The sequence below is a fragment of the Podarcis bocagei genome (assembly GCF_964188305.1).
Source record: "Podarcis bocagei genome assembly, chromosome: 9".
Lineage (NCBI taxonomy): Eukaryota > Metazoa > Chordata > Lepidosauria > Squamata > Lacertidae > Podarcis > Podarcis bocagei.
Genome location: NC_138134.1, coordinates 8,059,311 through 8,073,776, shown reverse-complemented (window position 1 = coordinate 8,073,776; position 14,466 = coordinate 8,059,311). Strand labels below are relative to the sequence as shown.

The 14,466-nt window shown below is 42.2% G+C and overlaps 1 protein-coding gene across 5 annotated transcripts in view; it reads left to right on the top strand.

The window, feature by feature from the left end:
• LDB2 (LIM domain binding 2) overlaps positions 1–14,466 on the top strand; it is a 246,301-nt gene that overhangs the window by 221,024 nt on the left and 10,811 nt on the right. For 3 of the 5 annotated variants that reach the window (XM_081207872.1, XM_081207875.1, XM_081207873.1), the window contains 2 exons: positions 13,410–13,533; positions 14,041–14,189. In XM_081207872.1, coding sequence (XP_081063998.1) covers positions 13,410–13,533; positions 14,041–14,189 — 273 coding nt within the window. Of the gene's footprint in view, positions 1–13,409; positions 13,534–14,040; positions 14,196–14,466 lie in introns of all 5 variants that reach the window. The other 2 variants (XM_081207871.1, XM_081207874.1) reach the window with 1 other exon arrangement.

The window sequence follows — 14,466 nt, the reverse complement described above, 5'->3', positions numbered from 1 at the left end:
TGATTACAGCAAGTGACTGGTTGCATAGGCTCTGGTTCGACTAGCTCCCTGCCATGCAGATAGCACTGACCCAGGGCACCAGCATAGGTCAGCCAAGGGTGAACACCTGGATGAGTGGAAAGCCGGGAACGGGCTATCTCCGCCACCCAAATTCCCCCCTGGACTCAGGCACGGGCACAACCCCCTCACAGGGGTTGACCAAACCACCGAGTCCCTGGATTCCTTTAACGGAATACCCTTCAAATCGGGATGGCAAGACCGTTCCCCCATCCCTATCACCTGAACCAGAGCCTATCCGCAACCTTACAAGTTGTGACGATTTGCTACGCAGAAGGCGAAACCGAAATGGCAACAGCCAGTCAGCCAAGTGGGGAAAATTCCTGCCGTGCCCCTGTCCCAACGACACACAACGGCATAGCAAGGTCAAGTGCAAAGCCCTAAACGTAGGGAGAGGTGGGCGGGTGTTCTGAATGCATGCGCCAAAAGAGGAAGCTCTGGGTCACGTGCATGGGTTTAAATAGGTCCCTTGATCCGTTTAGCCTGCATCCCATTGGCCTGATTGAACCCTGCATCAAGAACGTGTCCAGAGGAGGGCAACCAAAATGGTCAAAGGCCTGGAAACGATGCCTTATGAGGAACGGCTAAGGGAGCTGGGCATGTTTAGCCTGGAGAAGAGGAGGTTAAGGGGTGATATGATAGCCATGTTCAAATATATAAAAGGATGTCACATAGAGGAGGGAGAAAGGTTGTTTTCTGCTGCTCCAGAGAAGCGGACACGGAGCAATGGATCCAAACTACAAGAAAGAAGATTCCACCTAAACATTAGGAAGAACTTCCTGACAGTAAGAGCTGTTCGACAGTGGAATTTGCTGCCAAGGAGTGTGGTGGAGTCTCCTCCTTTGGAGGTCTTTAAGCAGAGGCTTGACAACCATATGTCAGGAGTACTCTGATGGTGTTTCCTGCTTGGCAGGGGGTTGGACTCGATGGCCCTTGTGGTCTCTTCCAACTCTATGATTCTATGATTCTATGATCAAGGGACCTACCAATCGGGTGTTGTGGTTATCCAAATGTACCCACCCACAACACCGGGTTTGGTTGCCAGGTCTCACCGCAACACGTGCCCTCTTTAAGGGAGGACCCGATTTCTCACTATGACCTGAAGTTTAAGGCATAATTCAGTACAAGGAATATCAGTACTGGAAAGCACTACTGACAAACAGTAGGATTGCAGCTTTGGTGGGGATGATTCATGGCTGTAAGCATTAAATACTCTCCTGCTTTAAAATCATTAATCCCTACTTCTTTCAAATACATTTAATTAAAAAGTTCCATTTTCCAGTAATTGCTCTTTTATTTTATGTAACCTCGAAATGGACTTCTGTTGCAGTGTAACTGTGTTTATGTAAACATCCATCTGGCCACAGGGCATGAATCTAGAGGTTTGTAATGAAGTAGAGGAGATTAAGAAACTCTGAACTTACGTCCTTTTTAAAACAAAAACCAAAGAGCGTTTGTGTTTGCTTATAAGTATAGAGCCAAGCCAAATTCCAGGAAAGTGAGAGAGAAAAAGCTCATGGCAGAGATAAGATTTGAACCCGTGTCATCCAGGCCTGATGCCATTGGGTGATGGCAGTGAGTCTGACTCGGGATCCAGTGGATCCCAGGCAAGCTCAGCCCTGTCCTTGGAACACCTTGTGTTAGCCATTTTGTTACTCTAGGTGTTGGTGCATTCATGGTTTTAAAGATTCGCCTTTCTTTCTTTCTTTCTTTCTTTCTTTCTTTCTTTCTTTCTTTCTTCATTAAAAAAATTCATTTTGTTTTATGAGACGTATGTCATTCTCATGCTGCTTTCTATTTGAGTGAGGACTTCTTTGATGTAAACCATGGGTAGGCATGGGATCTGGCCCAATCGCCTTCTCAATCCGGCCCGCGGACAGTCCAGGAATCAGCATGTTTTTACATGAGTAGAATGTGTCCTTTTATTTAAAATGCATCTCTGGGTTATTTGTGGGGCCTGCCTGGTGTTTTTTACATGAGTAGAATGTGTCCTTTTATTGAAAATGCATCTCTGGGCTATTTGTGGGATATAGGAATTCGTTCATTCTTCTTTTTCCAAAATATAGTCCGGCCCCCCACAAGGTCTGAGGAACAGTGGACTCCTGCTGAAAAGGTTTGCTGACCTTGTTTACATGGTAAACAGATTTGGTGTAGCTGAAAAATGCCAAATCACTTAAAAAAACAACAACCACATTTATCAAGGGTTTGGCAGCTTATTAATCATTCCTTTAGAAAATCTGTTTTTACTTGCAGGGCTTTGACGGCAAACAGTACTTTATTGGTTAAAGGCCAGGGCTACATTTCACTACCACATTACTAGCCAGTGTAGTCCTGTGCTTTTCTGCCATTTATTAATGCAGCAAGTTTCCTACAATTCAGTCTAAAAATAGAACCGGTTATGTGAATTACATGACATTTGTGCCTGAGCTGAAGTGAAGAAATGAGATTATTTCGTATGGACCTAGAAGAAGATTTGTTACAGAAGCAGTTTGTTGATCTTCACCTTACATTGTTACTTCTTCTTTTCTTACATGATTGCAGGCATGTATATTATACTTTAAGTTGCAAGCTTTAATCAGTTTAACTGATAGATGAATCAACTAAACTTCAGTTGATTAATTGACAAGGCCCAGTTTCAGTGGGGCAGCGTGGGTTGTCAGCACCCGGGGCAAGGCAAGTAATTTGTGCCCCCTAACCCGTGGATTTGCGCCCCCTAACCCGTGGATTTGCGCACCCTAACCCTAACCCCCAGATGTTGCGCCCGGTGCGGCCGGCCCCCCCTGCACCCCCCACGCTACGCCACTGCCCAGTTTCATCCATTGAGCACATAATTTCATCAGAGGGCTATCATTTAAGGACACATTCATGATAAATGTTAAAGACTGGTTTTTTTGGTGCATTACTGTTAATGTGAGATGAAAAGGAAAATATTCAAGATAGACGTGACTTATTCCTACTGGTTGGTAGTTTTTTAAATAGTTATCTTACATTTCATATGTATAACACTTACATGATTTTATTTATGTACTTATTTTCTTATTTAAGTATTTGTATATCACTTTTCTTAAAAAAATAATAACCAGAAAGCAACTTCTATAAGTCCTACAGCAAAATTAAAGAATAAAAAAATTAACAATGAAACGTCAGCAATAAAATACAATAAAAATCCTATTATATAAACATCATAGAAGAATTGAGCAGTATTAAAATGTAAACATACATAGATCAGAGAGCAAACCATTTCCTTCAAAAGCTTCATTGAGTATGAATGTTTAAGACTCAGGGGTCAGCAAACTTTTTCAACAGGGGGCCAGTCCACTGTCCCTCAGACCTTGTGAGGGCTGGGCTATATTTTGGGGGGAAAATAATGAACGAATTCCTATGCCCCACAAACAACCCAGAGATGCATTTTAAATAAAAGGACACATTCTACTCATGTAAAAACACACTGATTCCTGAACCATCCACAGGCCGGATTGAGAATGTGATTGGGCTGGATCTGGCCCCTGGGTCTTAGTTGGCCTTCCCATGTCTTAAGTGGTAAGAGAAGTGCATCAATTATATAGCTGTCCTTGCCACTAGAAAGAAGTTCCATAACCAGGCGCCACCACCAAGAAGTCCCTATCTCATTCTACACACAATGAGCAACACTTGTTTGGTGCTTCCTCTGCTGATCTCAAGGCAGGTTAGTATTGGCAGAGGAGTTTTATTGGATATTTGGATCCCCAGTCTTCCAGGGCTTTATATTTTTACTTCATTCCACTTTATATATGTCAGCATAAGCACCTTAAATTGGACCTGCTGGCATACAGACAGCCTGCACAGATCCTGCACATGAAATTTCGTCCATTTTGAGACAACATTGCATAGGGCATGTTGATTTTTTTCAGCTTTCACATTGCCAAAATGAAAGGCGCTAAAAAGTTGTAGCATGGCTTGGGAATTCAAAAGATATTTTGGTTAAATTAATATCATTTAATAAGTAAGTGCTTGGTAAGTAAAATGTGTGTAAAATTGCATAGAAATTATTAAAAACAATTGCCAAGTACTTGCAGTTTTATATTATTATTATATTATATTATATTATATTATATTATATTATATTATATTATATTATAATAGTATATTATATAATTACATTACACTACATTACATTACATTACTATATTACATTACATTACATTACATTATATTATATTATATTATATTATATTATATTATATTATATTATATTATATTATATTATATTATATTGCATTACCTGACTTTTTCAGAAGGTAGAATTAAAATTCTTTGGTTTCCCAAAAGCAGTTTATGTGCTTCTTCATAAAACATAGACTTACCAAGCTTAATGTTGCCCGATAATAATAGATTTGAATTCCTCACACCCAATATTATTAAGACGCCTCACTGAAGCAATTTGCTATATATCCTGCTCTTGACAGTGCATGTGTATGAAGGTCCCGGAACTAAATCTCCATTCTCAGGCAGGGAGAGGTCATATGAGAGAAGGTACCCTGTTCTCAGGCCTTAAAGGTCGAAACCAGCACCTTTAATTTAGCCCAGATATGAATTAGAATAGGGATGCGGGTGGCGCTGTGGGTTAAACAACAGAGCCTAGGACTTGCTGGTCAGAAGGTCAGCGGTTTGAATCCCCGCGACGGGGTGAGCTCCCGTTGCTCAGTCCTTGCTCCTGCCAACCTAGCAGTTCGAAAGCGCGTCAAAGTGCAAGTAGATAAATAGGTACCGCTCCAGCGGGAAGGTAAACGGCGTTTCCGTGCGCTGCTCTGGTTCGCCAGAAGCAGCTTAGTCATGCTGGCCACATGACCCGGAAGCTGTACACCGGCTCCCTCGGCCAATAAAGCGAGATGAGCGCCGCAACCCTAGAGTCGGCCATGACTGGACCTAATGGTCAGGGGTCCCTTTACCTTTATGAATTAGAATTAAATGGCGCTCTTGCCACATTGGTGCCATAAGCTTCTAGTGAAATGGCCATGGACAGAGCTGCAGTCTGTACCCGATGAAAGCTCTGTTCTCCCCACACAGTAGACAAGGTGAGAAGTCTTGTAATTCATTATTTGATGAACAAAACGGTTAAAATGCCTGAAAGTTTTATGTGATCAATCGGGAGGCTTAATTTTACCCTTAATTGCTTTTGCTTTTTGTTGTGGTATTTGGAGAATTCATATTAAAAAGATCACCAAGTACCTGAAATAATAGTACTGCATCTTTTTTATGCCATGTGGGTGCAGAATGTGTGCATTCCACCTTTAAAGTAAGGCCGTGTGTGCAGGTCCTGCCTCCATGCTACAGATGCTCATCTGAAGAGAGTAATTTGGACCTCCAATAATCCTTCAGATCAAATCCACAGCTTTGGGGCTGCATTAGGCTTGAGGGAGAGGTCACAATGGGGGCACACCTGTTGCATCCCCTGTCTCTCATGTGCCTGTAGAGTGAGCGCATTTCATCGAAGCGTTTTAAATTTGCCAAATTTCACTTTGCCTGAACACTTTGAAGTGTGCTTGAATTATTTTTTTTTTTATGACTGTCATTTGCTTTGGATCGGTGATGACCTGAATCAGGCGAGCAGCTTTCTGGAGTCCTTCCGCACTTCAGCAAGCTGCCAAGGACACACGTCAAAAGTGACAGTGGGTGCATTTTTATAGTCGGAGTGGAAAGCTGCAAACAGATAAAGGTCTAATTGTTGCACAAATAGGAAAAGGTGGCAGTTTGCATATCAGAAGCATCAGGTGTTAGGATTTGAATCAGAACTGCTGAATAGCGGATTGTTTGCCTTTTGGAGGAATTGAGAGGAAGGAAATGTCACACACGGAGAACATGTGACGGGAAACAGCAAGCAGGGAAACCAACCTTTTTCCCGTGCTGTTTCCTTTAGATACCGTTTGCCCGGGAATCTCTGATAGGTCACAAAACATTTCCAAAAGGAAGTAGAAGAAAGCTTTGTAATCAGTAAAGGTAATCAGGATGCCATCGCTGAATGGTGATACTTTGAACCAGCTTCATGTAAGAAAGGAGAGCACTGGTTGTAGCAAATTTAGAGGACCAAAGGCAAGTCTAAATAAATATTATCTGGGGACCACTTATAGTAAATAAGCTTCTGAATTTTGCATTCTGGTCAGACTTACATTGCTTGTATCAGCCAAGTCAACAGTAGGTTTCAGATTTAGGGCTTAGTTCCACGGAAGAGTCCCTATTGTCTATGCAAGTGATCTGAGGTTCAGCTCCAGATATCTCTAGTTAAAAGGAAGTCAGGCAGCAGAGCTAAGACATGGGCCTATTGGACCATAGGCCGTACACAGCCTGAAGGACACTTGTGTGTCATGTTCACACTTTAAATTTCCAGCTCATGCATGCCATGGGTAGGCAGACTAAGGCCCGTGGGCCGGATTCGGCCCAATCACTTTCTAAATCTGGCCTGCGGGCAGTCTGGGAATCAGCGTGTTTTTACATGAGTAGAATGTCTCCTTTTATTTAAAATGCACCTCTGGGTTATTTGTGGGGCATAGGAATTCGTTCATTTGCCCCCCAAAAAATATAGTCCAGCCCCCTACAAGGTCTGAGGGACCAGTGGACCTCTGCTGGTAAAGTTTGCTGACGCCTGATGTACACTTAAAAATCTTATGTGTACAACATCAAAGTACATAATGTGAAGAGGCCTTTATGATATGTTACTCCCATGCCTCCAAACGCTGTCTGTCTGTCTGTCTAATCTTTCCCTCTGTCTACTCTGTCTCCCAATCAATTTCAATTTATACATAAAGCACTCAAGGCAGGGTGTGGGTGTGTGTGTGTGTGAGAGAGAGAGAGAAATCATTTCCAACCATCAGTTCCATGCAGCAAAATCCAGAACTCTATAATATCATGTAATACAATTATACATATCTAATCTGGTTGTGATATTAACTGCTCTGTAAGGTAGGTCAGTATTTATATACCCAAACTGCAAGTGCAGGACAGGGATGAAAGAGTGGGTAGCTGGCTATGGTCTTGTTTCTTTATATTTTATATATTTTAGGCTTTCTTACCTCGCTTTTCCAACTCCCACAAGCTGTCCAATGCAGCTTACAACTACAGTGGTGCCCCGCAAGACGAATGCCTCGCAAGACGGAAAACTCGCTAGACGAAAGAGTTTTCCGTTTTGGAGGTGCTTCGCAAAACGAATCTCCTATGGGCTTGCTTCGCAAGACGAAAATGTCTTGCGAGTTCCTGCGGGGTTTTTTCCCTTCCCCCCCCTTTTTCTAAGCCGCTAAGCCGCTTATCAGCTGATCCGATAAGCCGAAAAGCCGCTAAAAGCCGCTAATAGCGCTAATCCGCTAATCCGTCAATGGGCTTGCTTCGCAAGACGAAAAAACCGCTAGACGAAGAGAATCACAGAACGGATTCTTTTCGTCTTGAGAGGCACCACTGTAAAATACTAAAATATAACCATACACATTTGCTTTTCCAATAGCTAAACAAGCATTTGAGCACACACAGAGAAGGAGAGAGAGAAAAGGAAAGGATAAAAACGAATCAGGCAGCAACCAGGCCTTGGGGCTTGTCAAATTGTGAAAGCTTTCAGGTGATGTTTAAAGATGGTCGGCATGAGAACCAAAAGAACCTCCTGGATGAGGAGTTCCACACTGTAGACTCTGCTAAAGAGAATACCTCCTCGTGTTCTATCATTAAAACTGAGCCTCAAAAGGCAGTGAAATGCAAAGAAGGGGTCTCTGCTGATGAAATATATGGATTGATCGACTAGTTCATAGTAGGGAAGATGGCACTTAAGTATTCAGCTCTCAACCTCACGCAAATTAAAAGATGGTAGCCAACACTTTGAATTGGGCCTGGAATTGGAAGCCAGCTTTGTTGCAACAAAAACGTAGAAAACCGATTCAATCAGAATTCTCACTGCTGCATTCTGTCGTAACTGAAGTTTCTGAACAATTTTCCAAGGTGTGCTACACTAATTTGATGACTTGAGGCTTGCATACGTCAGTTAAGTTTCAGTTTGTTGAACCTGGCTGGAGCAAATGATTCATGGCAGCGGCTGTCTCCCAGTCATATGATGAAAAAGAGTGATTGGGAGGGGGTATCATCATAATACAGATGGCACAGACCCTCCAAGTGTCCCTATTTGCCAGGGACAGTCCCAATTTTACAGAAGCCGTCCCAGTTTCTGATTTGATCCTGTAATGTCCCACTTTTCCTTAGGACATCCCTATTTTCATCAGAGAAGTGTTGGAGGGTATGGTGTTATATGACCCCTGAACCAAGGAGACAAGTAACTATACAACCTTTAGAAGACAACTGAAGGCAGCCCTGTATAGGGAAGTTTTTAAATGTTTTATTATGTTTTTCCCAGAATGGCTGAGGCAATCCTGTCAGATGGGTGGGGTATAAATAATAAAATTATTATTATTATTGACGTCTCTGTTTTCATTGGAGAAATGTTGGAGGGTATGATGGCACTGTACTCCAAATTTCCAGATAGCCTCCCACAGTGGTTTCATGCAAATATTAAAGAGCATGGAGGCCAGGACAGAATTCTGCAAGGCAAGCATGGCCAAAGTGTCTGGAAATTCACCAGCACCAGTTTTGGAATCTAGCCTGTAGGAAAGACTGGAACCAAGTCCCTTTGCAGCCAATTTACAGTAGGATAATATAATCTGAGAGGTTCAGCAAATCAAAGTCCCTCTACCTACTTTCTGGCAAAGATGCCATTTCAGTCAGAAAACTGCACTTGAAACTGGAGAAGTTGATCTAAATTCTGTCAGAACCATCTCGAGTTGGAGTAGCTACCACATACTTGAGCATGTTGATCTAACATGGGGTATTGGAGAACTAGTGAGATTCATAGCAAATATTATGACAGAGGTAAGATTTTAAACTACTGTAGTATCTTACCAGCTACAATATACAAGCTATTTTAAAGTTTAAATTTTAGCTTTCAAAATGCTTAAAGTGCAGTTTGAGGATAGATGCGTATTAACTCCATACCCTCCAACATTTCTCCAATGAAATAGGGACGACCTGTTCTAATAAAAATAATAATACTACTACTACTAATAATAATAATAATAATACTCCGCCCATCTGATTGGGTTGACCCAGCCACTCTGGGCAGCTTCCAACAGATATAAAAACATAGTAAAACACTGAACATTAAAAAACTTCCCTATACAGACCTGCCTCCAGACGTCTTCTAATGGTAATTTCATTACTTATCTCCTTGGCTCGGTGGTCACATAATTCCATACTCTCCAACATTTCTCTGATGAAAATAGAGGCAGCCTAAGGAAAAGCGGGACGCGGGTGGCGCTGTGGATTAAGCCACAGAACCTAGGGCTTCCCAATCAGAAGGTTGGTGGTTCGAATCCCCACAATAGGGTGAGTTCCCATTGTTCAGTCCCTGCTCCTTCCAACCTAGCAGTCCGAAAGCACGCCGTGCAAGTAGATAAATAGGTACCGCTCCGGTGGGAAGGTAAACGGCGTTTCCGTGCGCTGCTCTGGTTCGCCAGAAGTGGCTTAGTCACACTGACCACATGACCTGGAAAAACTGTCTGCGGACAAACGCCGGCTCCCTCAGCCAATAAAGCGAGATGAGCGCGCAACCCCAGAGTCGTCCGTGACTGGACCTAACGGTCAGGGGTCCCTTTACCTTTAAGGGGGAAAAGGACATTCCAGGATCAAATCAGAAACTGGAATGGTTTCTGTAAATTGGGGACTGTCCCTGGAAAATAGGGGCACTTCGGTCTGTAACACCTATGCTAAAATTTAGAGCCTAGATGGCTTGTTAAATATCTGTCTGTTTCCACATTCTGTATGTGATATACAGAATAGATAATCAGTGGTTTAGTCTGAGAAGGTAATCTTACATATTTCTCTAAACTCTGGTTTAGAGGCTTCAACCATCTGATGTCACATGTATTTATTTTATTTATGAATTGTTTCCCATGAGACACCCCAGAGTGATTTGCAATATATAAATTTATAAAACAGTTACATATATACAGTAAAAACAGTTAAAACAGTTGACATATGAAAACAATTTAACAACTATATTTATTTATTTTTATTTATTTATATAAACGATTAAAAACCGCACGCACACAGAACCAACTCAAGTCCAACCCAATTACCAACTGGAATTAAGATCTCCATCTTTATTCCAGATTCTGCAAAGACATTAAAGAAGATTTCTGCCTGGAAAATAGTCCTTCTTAGGGCAATTTTGGTGTAATGTAGTTTGCATCCCTTATGAAAAACTTCATAGATACACAATCCATACACTGTTGTTTATATGATCCTGCTCATGACTGGCAGTAGACTGTATTATGTCTTTCTGTTTTTGTTGCTTTTTTAGGATTTAAGGGCTGTTTCCATTCTAGGTTTTCAATTTAACAACTTACAGGATTTTAAGGGGAAAATATACTTTCAAGAAATACGCTGAATATACTTGACATATGGCATGCATATTACTTTTTTAAAAAACCACTGTATTCCTTGCTTAAAATGCAAAGGCCAACCAAAATGAATTAGCTCACTTGAAAGTAATTTGCATTTCCCTTCCACCATAACAAGCCAAGTGAGGGTTTAGGTTCCTTAGCTGAGTTAGTTCTGCCACCTGGTGCCCAGAACTGGTAGAATTACAGTAGATCTCTTTTTGGCAATCTTGCTTTTAAAGAATGTGTCTGATGGAAATATAGGAATGATTGAAGGCAACCAAAATATGAATGAATATAACCAACCGAGAATGTAAATATTAGTTGTGTACTCCAAAAACTGATCTATTCTTATATGAAATCCCAACTGCAGACATAATACATTGCAAGATGGATCTGTTTATTAATTATAACGCTAGAGCTGGACATTTTTATTATGGCAGAAAAATGTTTCTCTCTATATATCTGTAAATAAAAGTTAGTACATAAACTTGGAGATCTGGGTTATTTTAGGACAATCTTATTATCTGAGTTTCACCCATGTGATATGTTTGCTAATCATAAATGTAGCATTAAAAAAAAATATGTTTGGCAACAGGCAGGGCAAAAAAACAAAACTGCTATAAAAATGCAAAACTGCCGATCCAACACTACAACCATACAATCTAAATTTAAAGAGAAAAGTCTGCAGCAAATACTAGGCAACATTTCTCAACATTTCTCCAAAGAAGGATTGCTGTGAGGTACCAAATTAATATTTCTGGGCAGCCCATTCCAGAAATAGGCTCCCTCAGCTCAGAGGGCATAGGTAGTCACCACCTACCTCACCTCAGAATATGGAGACACTCACACCTGTTGAATGGGCAGCTTTCTGCCAGAGAAGACCATCTTTCAAATCCCGAGAAATTAGGACTTAAGGGCAAACAAATGCTGCAGAACGAGGGTCAAAACCTGAGGTGGTAGCATAGATTGCACCATCACTTCAGGTTGCAGGTGGGAAACCACCTTTAGTTATTAGGAAAAGAAAAGTAGATTTCTAGATGGTTCAGAAAGGTTCAAAGCAGAACATCCCCCCCCCCATGAACATCCAAGGATGCTCTATTAGGCTGAAATCCTCCTCATAATGGGTGAGTTAAAATCTGAGGCTGATGAGGAATAGCTGGAATGGCTAGATAATAATAATAATTTTTTTATTTATACCCCGCCCTTCCCGGCAAAGACCGGGCTCAGGGCGGCTAACACCGAATATAAATACAGTAAAAACGTTCAAAACAAAAAACACCAAATGATTAAAATATAAGTTAGAATACAGTTTAAAATGCAGCCTCGTTTTAGTGGTAGCCTATAGATCAAAGCCATAAGGGGAGAAAATGTCAAATATTCACCGGGGCCAACTATCCATGCTGTTCCTACATGAGCCAGCAAAAAGAGCCGAGGGGAAATTTATATACAAATCCCATATAAGGGGTTCCATAAATAAATAAATGGGGGGGGGGTTAGACTGAGTCCAGCCCTAAAGCCCTGCGGAAAGATGTCAAATCCCGCAGGGCCCTAGTCTCTTGTGACAGAGCGTTCCACCGGATTGGGGCCAGAACTGAAAAGGCCCTGGCCCTGGTTGAGGCCAATCTAACCTCCTTGGGGCTCAGGACTTCCAAAGTGTTGTTATTTGTGGACCTTAAGGTCCTCCGCGGGGCAGGAGAGGCGGTCCCATAGGTAAGAGGGTCCTAGGCCGCATAGGGCTTTAAAAATGAAAGGAAAATGAAAACAAAGCCCTCTTCACTCCCTAGAACCCCCATGCTCTTTGTATGTGTGAGCCCTGAGCAGACCAGCACCTCCTCGCTTCACCCCACTTCTGGTGTGCTCACCCTTCTGACATCCGTGAAGTCAGAGTGGGAAGGATAGTAAAAAGGGGACAATCAGAGAAATGGAATGAAAGAGAACTGGAAGACGGAGGCAAGGAGTAAAAAGATGCTGGAAGCTAGTTATAGAAATAGGGATGGATAGGAATGGGAAAAGGAAGAGTCCTTCAGGGTCAGAGAAGGGAGTCGCATAGCAGAATGAATGGGCAGATTACAGAGGACTAAGACTAAGAGGACAGACTGAGGAATGCAGGGTTTCTGAAAGCACAGATTGCAATCAGAAAGAGATGCATAAACCTGTGTATAACAAAAAGTAAAATGAAAGTTGTAGGCAAAGAGTTAGTCTTGAGATATGAAAATGTTATATTCTGTATGTTTCCTTCCATTCTTTATACACCTGTACAACAGTTTAACACAGGTTACAGTATTCTCCAGGAGATACAAAAAGGATGCATTCCATAAGGGGGGAAAAACACCTCCCAAATCCACAGTTGGGCAATAAATTTATTAGAACCAATCAAAATGTCACAAAATAGGGAGCGAACATTTGAGTTTCCAACAACTCTTAATCTGTTAAGACGTTAAGGGGGGGGGGGATAAAAAGCAAAAAAGTTAGGGCCATAGTGTCAGTTTTTAGACTCGGTTCCAATATGAAAACTGCAGACTATAGAAGTCTCCATGTGTCAGCTTGCACAGCTAGAATTCTGGGACAAAGAAGCAATGGCTACTGCCTGTTTTTGAAAGCACAAGCGCTGGCTATCACCCCAAACTCATCTGCTCAGAATACAACTCAAGCCAGAGAAGAAATTGAGTTGTCCTGCTCACCTCATATTTGCGGCAAAGCTGCATTCTAGATTCCCGAGCCCAGAAATGTGAGCTTCAACAGCGTCACTGCTTGAAATGCATATCACATAACTCTCTGTTTAGCAGAAAGCATAGGAACCAGAGACTAGGGCAATAAGCTGAGTTTCAATTCAGACTAGAAGTATGTTTTTCAGCAAATGCAATTCCTTTTAAATTTGCTTCCCTGCCTCCTTTCTTTTTGCAGTTGTGTGTAATATTGGAGCCAATGCAAGAATTGATGTCAAGGCATAAAACCTATAATTTAAGTCCTCGAGATTGCCTGAAAACATGCTTGTTTCAGAAATGGCAGAGGATGGTGGCACCTCCAGGTATGAACTGTACATTTCCCGTTGACCTTTGAGAGAGTTCTCGCCACAGAAATGTTAGCTCTGGCCAGATCCGTGTCGACCCATCACTTGGTCAGCTAGCACTATGCATTGCCAGATGTAGTAATTAATTGGCTTAAGGTGTCAGGATCAGGTCCCCTTGGCAGCAGAATCAGCAGTATTGTCCCAGTGGAAGATGGAGGATGACTGGGTGTCTGTGAGGAGAATCTGCTCTGAAGAGGAGCTATGAGGTGAACGACTCCACTTCACACCACCTCAGGGAGCTATTTGGGTTTGAGATCTATGAATGGTTAGAATTGCTATATCGGAATCATACCCCGTAATTTAAATTTGCTTTGAGTTCTAGGCTAACGTGTCCAGTGTTTAGCGGATTCGTTCAGCACGTGGGAATTTTAAACCAGGGGAGGAGAATGCCGTTGCTTGTCACTCTCATTTTCCTGCACGCACTGAGAGCTGTCACTCATTTTCTCTCCCGTGTGTCTACTGTAGCAGAGCCTACAAGGCAGCCAGCAACCAAACGGAGGAAAAGGAAAAACTCCACCAGCAGCACTTCCAACAGCAGCGCCGGGAACAACGCCAACAGCACCAACAGCAAGAAAAAGGCGGCGGCAGCTGCAAACCTGAGTCTTTCAAGTCAGGTACCTGTAAGTCTCACCTTCCTGTTAGGCCTCCATATAAGATGACAACCACACACACACACACACACACACACACACACACACACACACACAATTCACATAGGCCAAGAGCCAAGCAACCATAAAATGGTTTCTGCATGTGTACTGTACTTTTTAGTCCCCCCTCACCAAACGGCATTTCTGTATTCAGCCCAGAAATGCTTCCATTCACTTCTCTGTAGATGAAGAAAGTAAAGCTGATAAATGAAAAGGCAATCCGTACGCTGCAGATGACCAC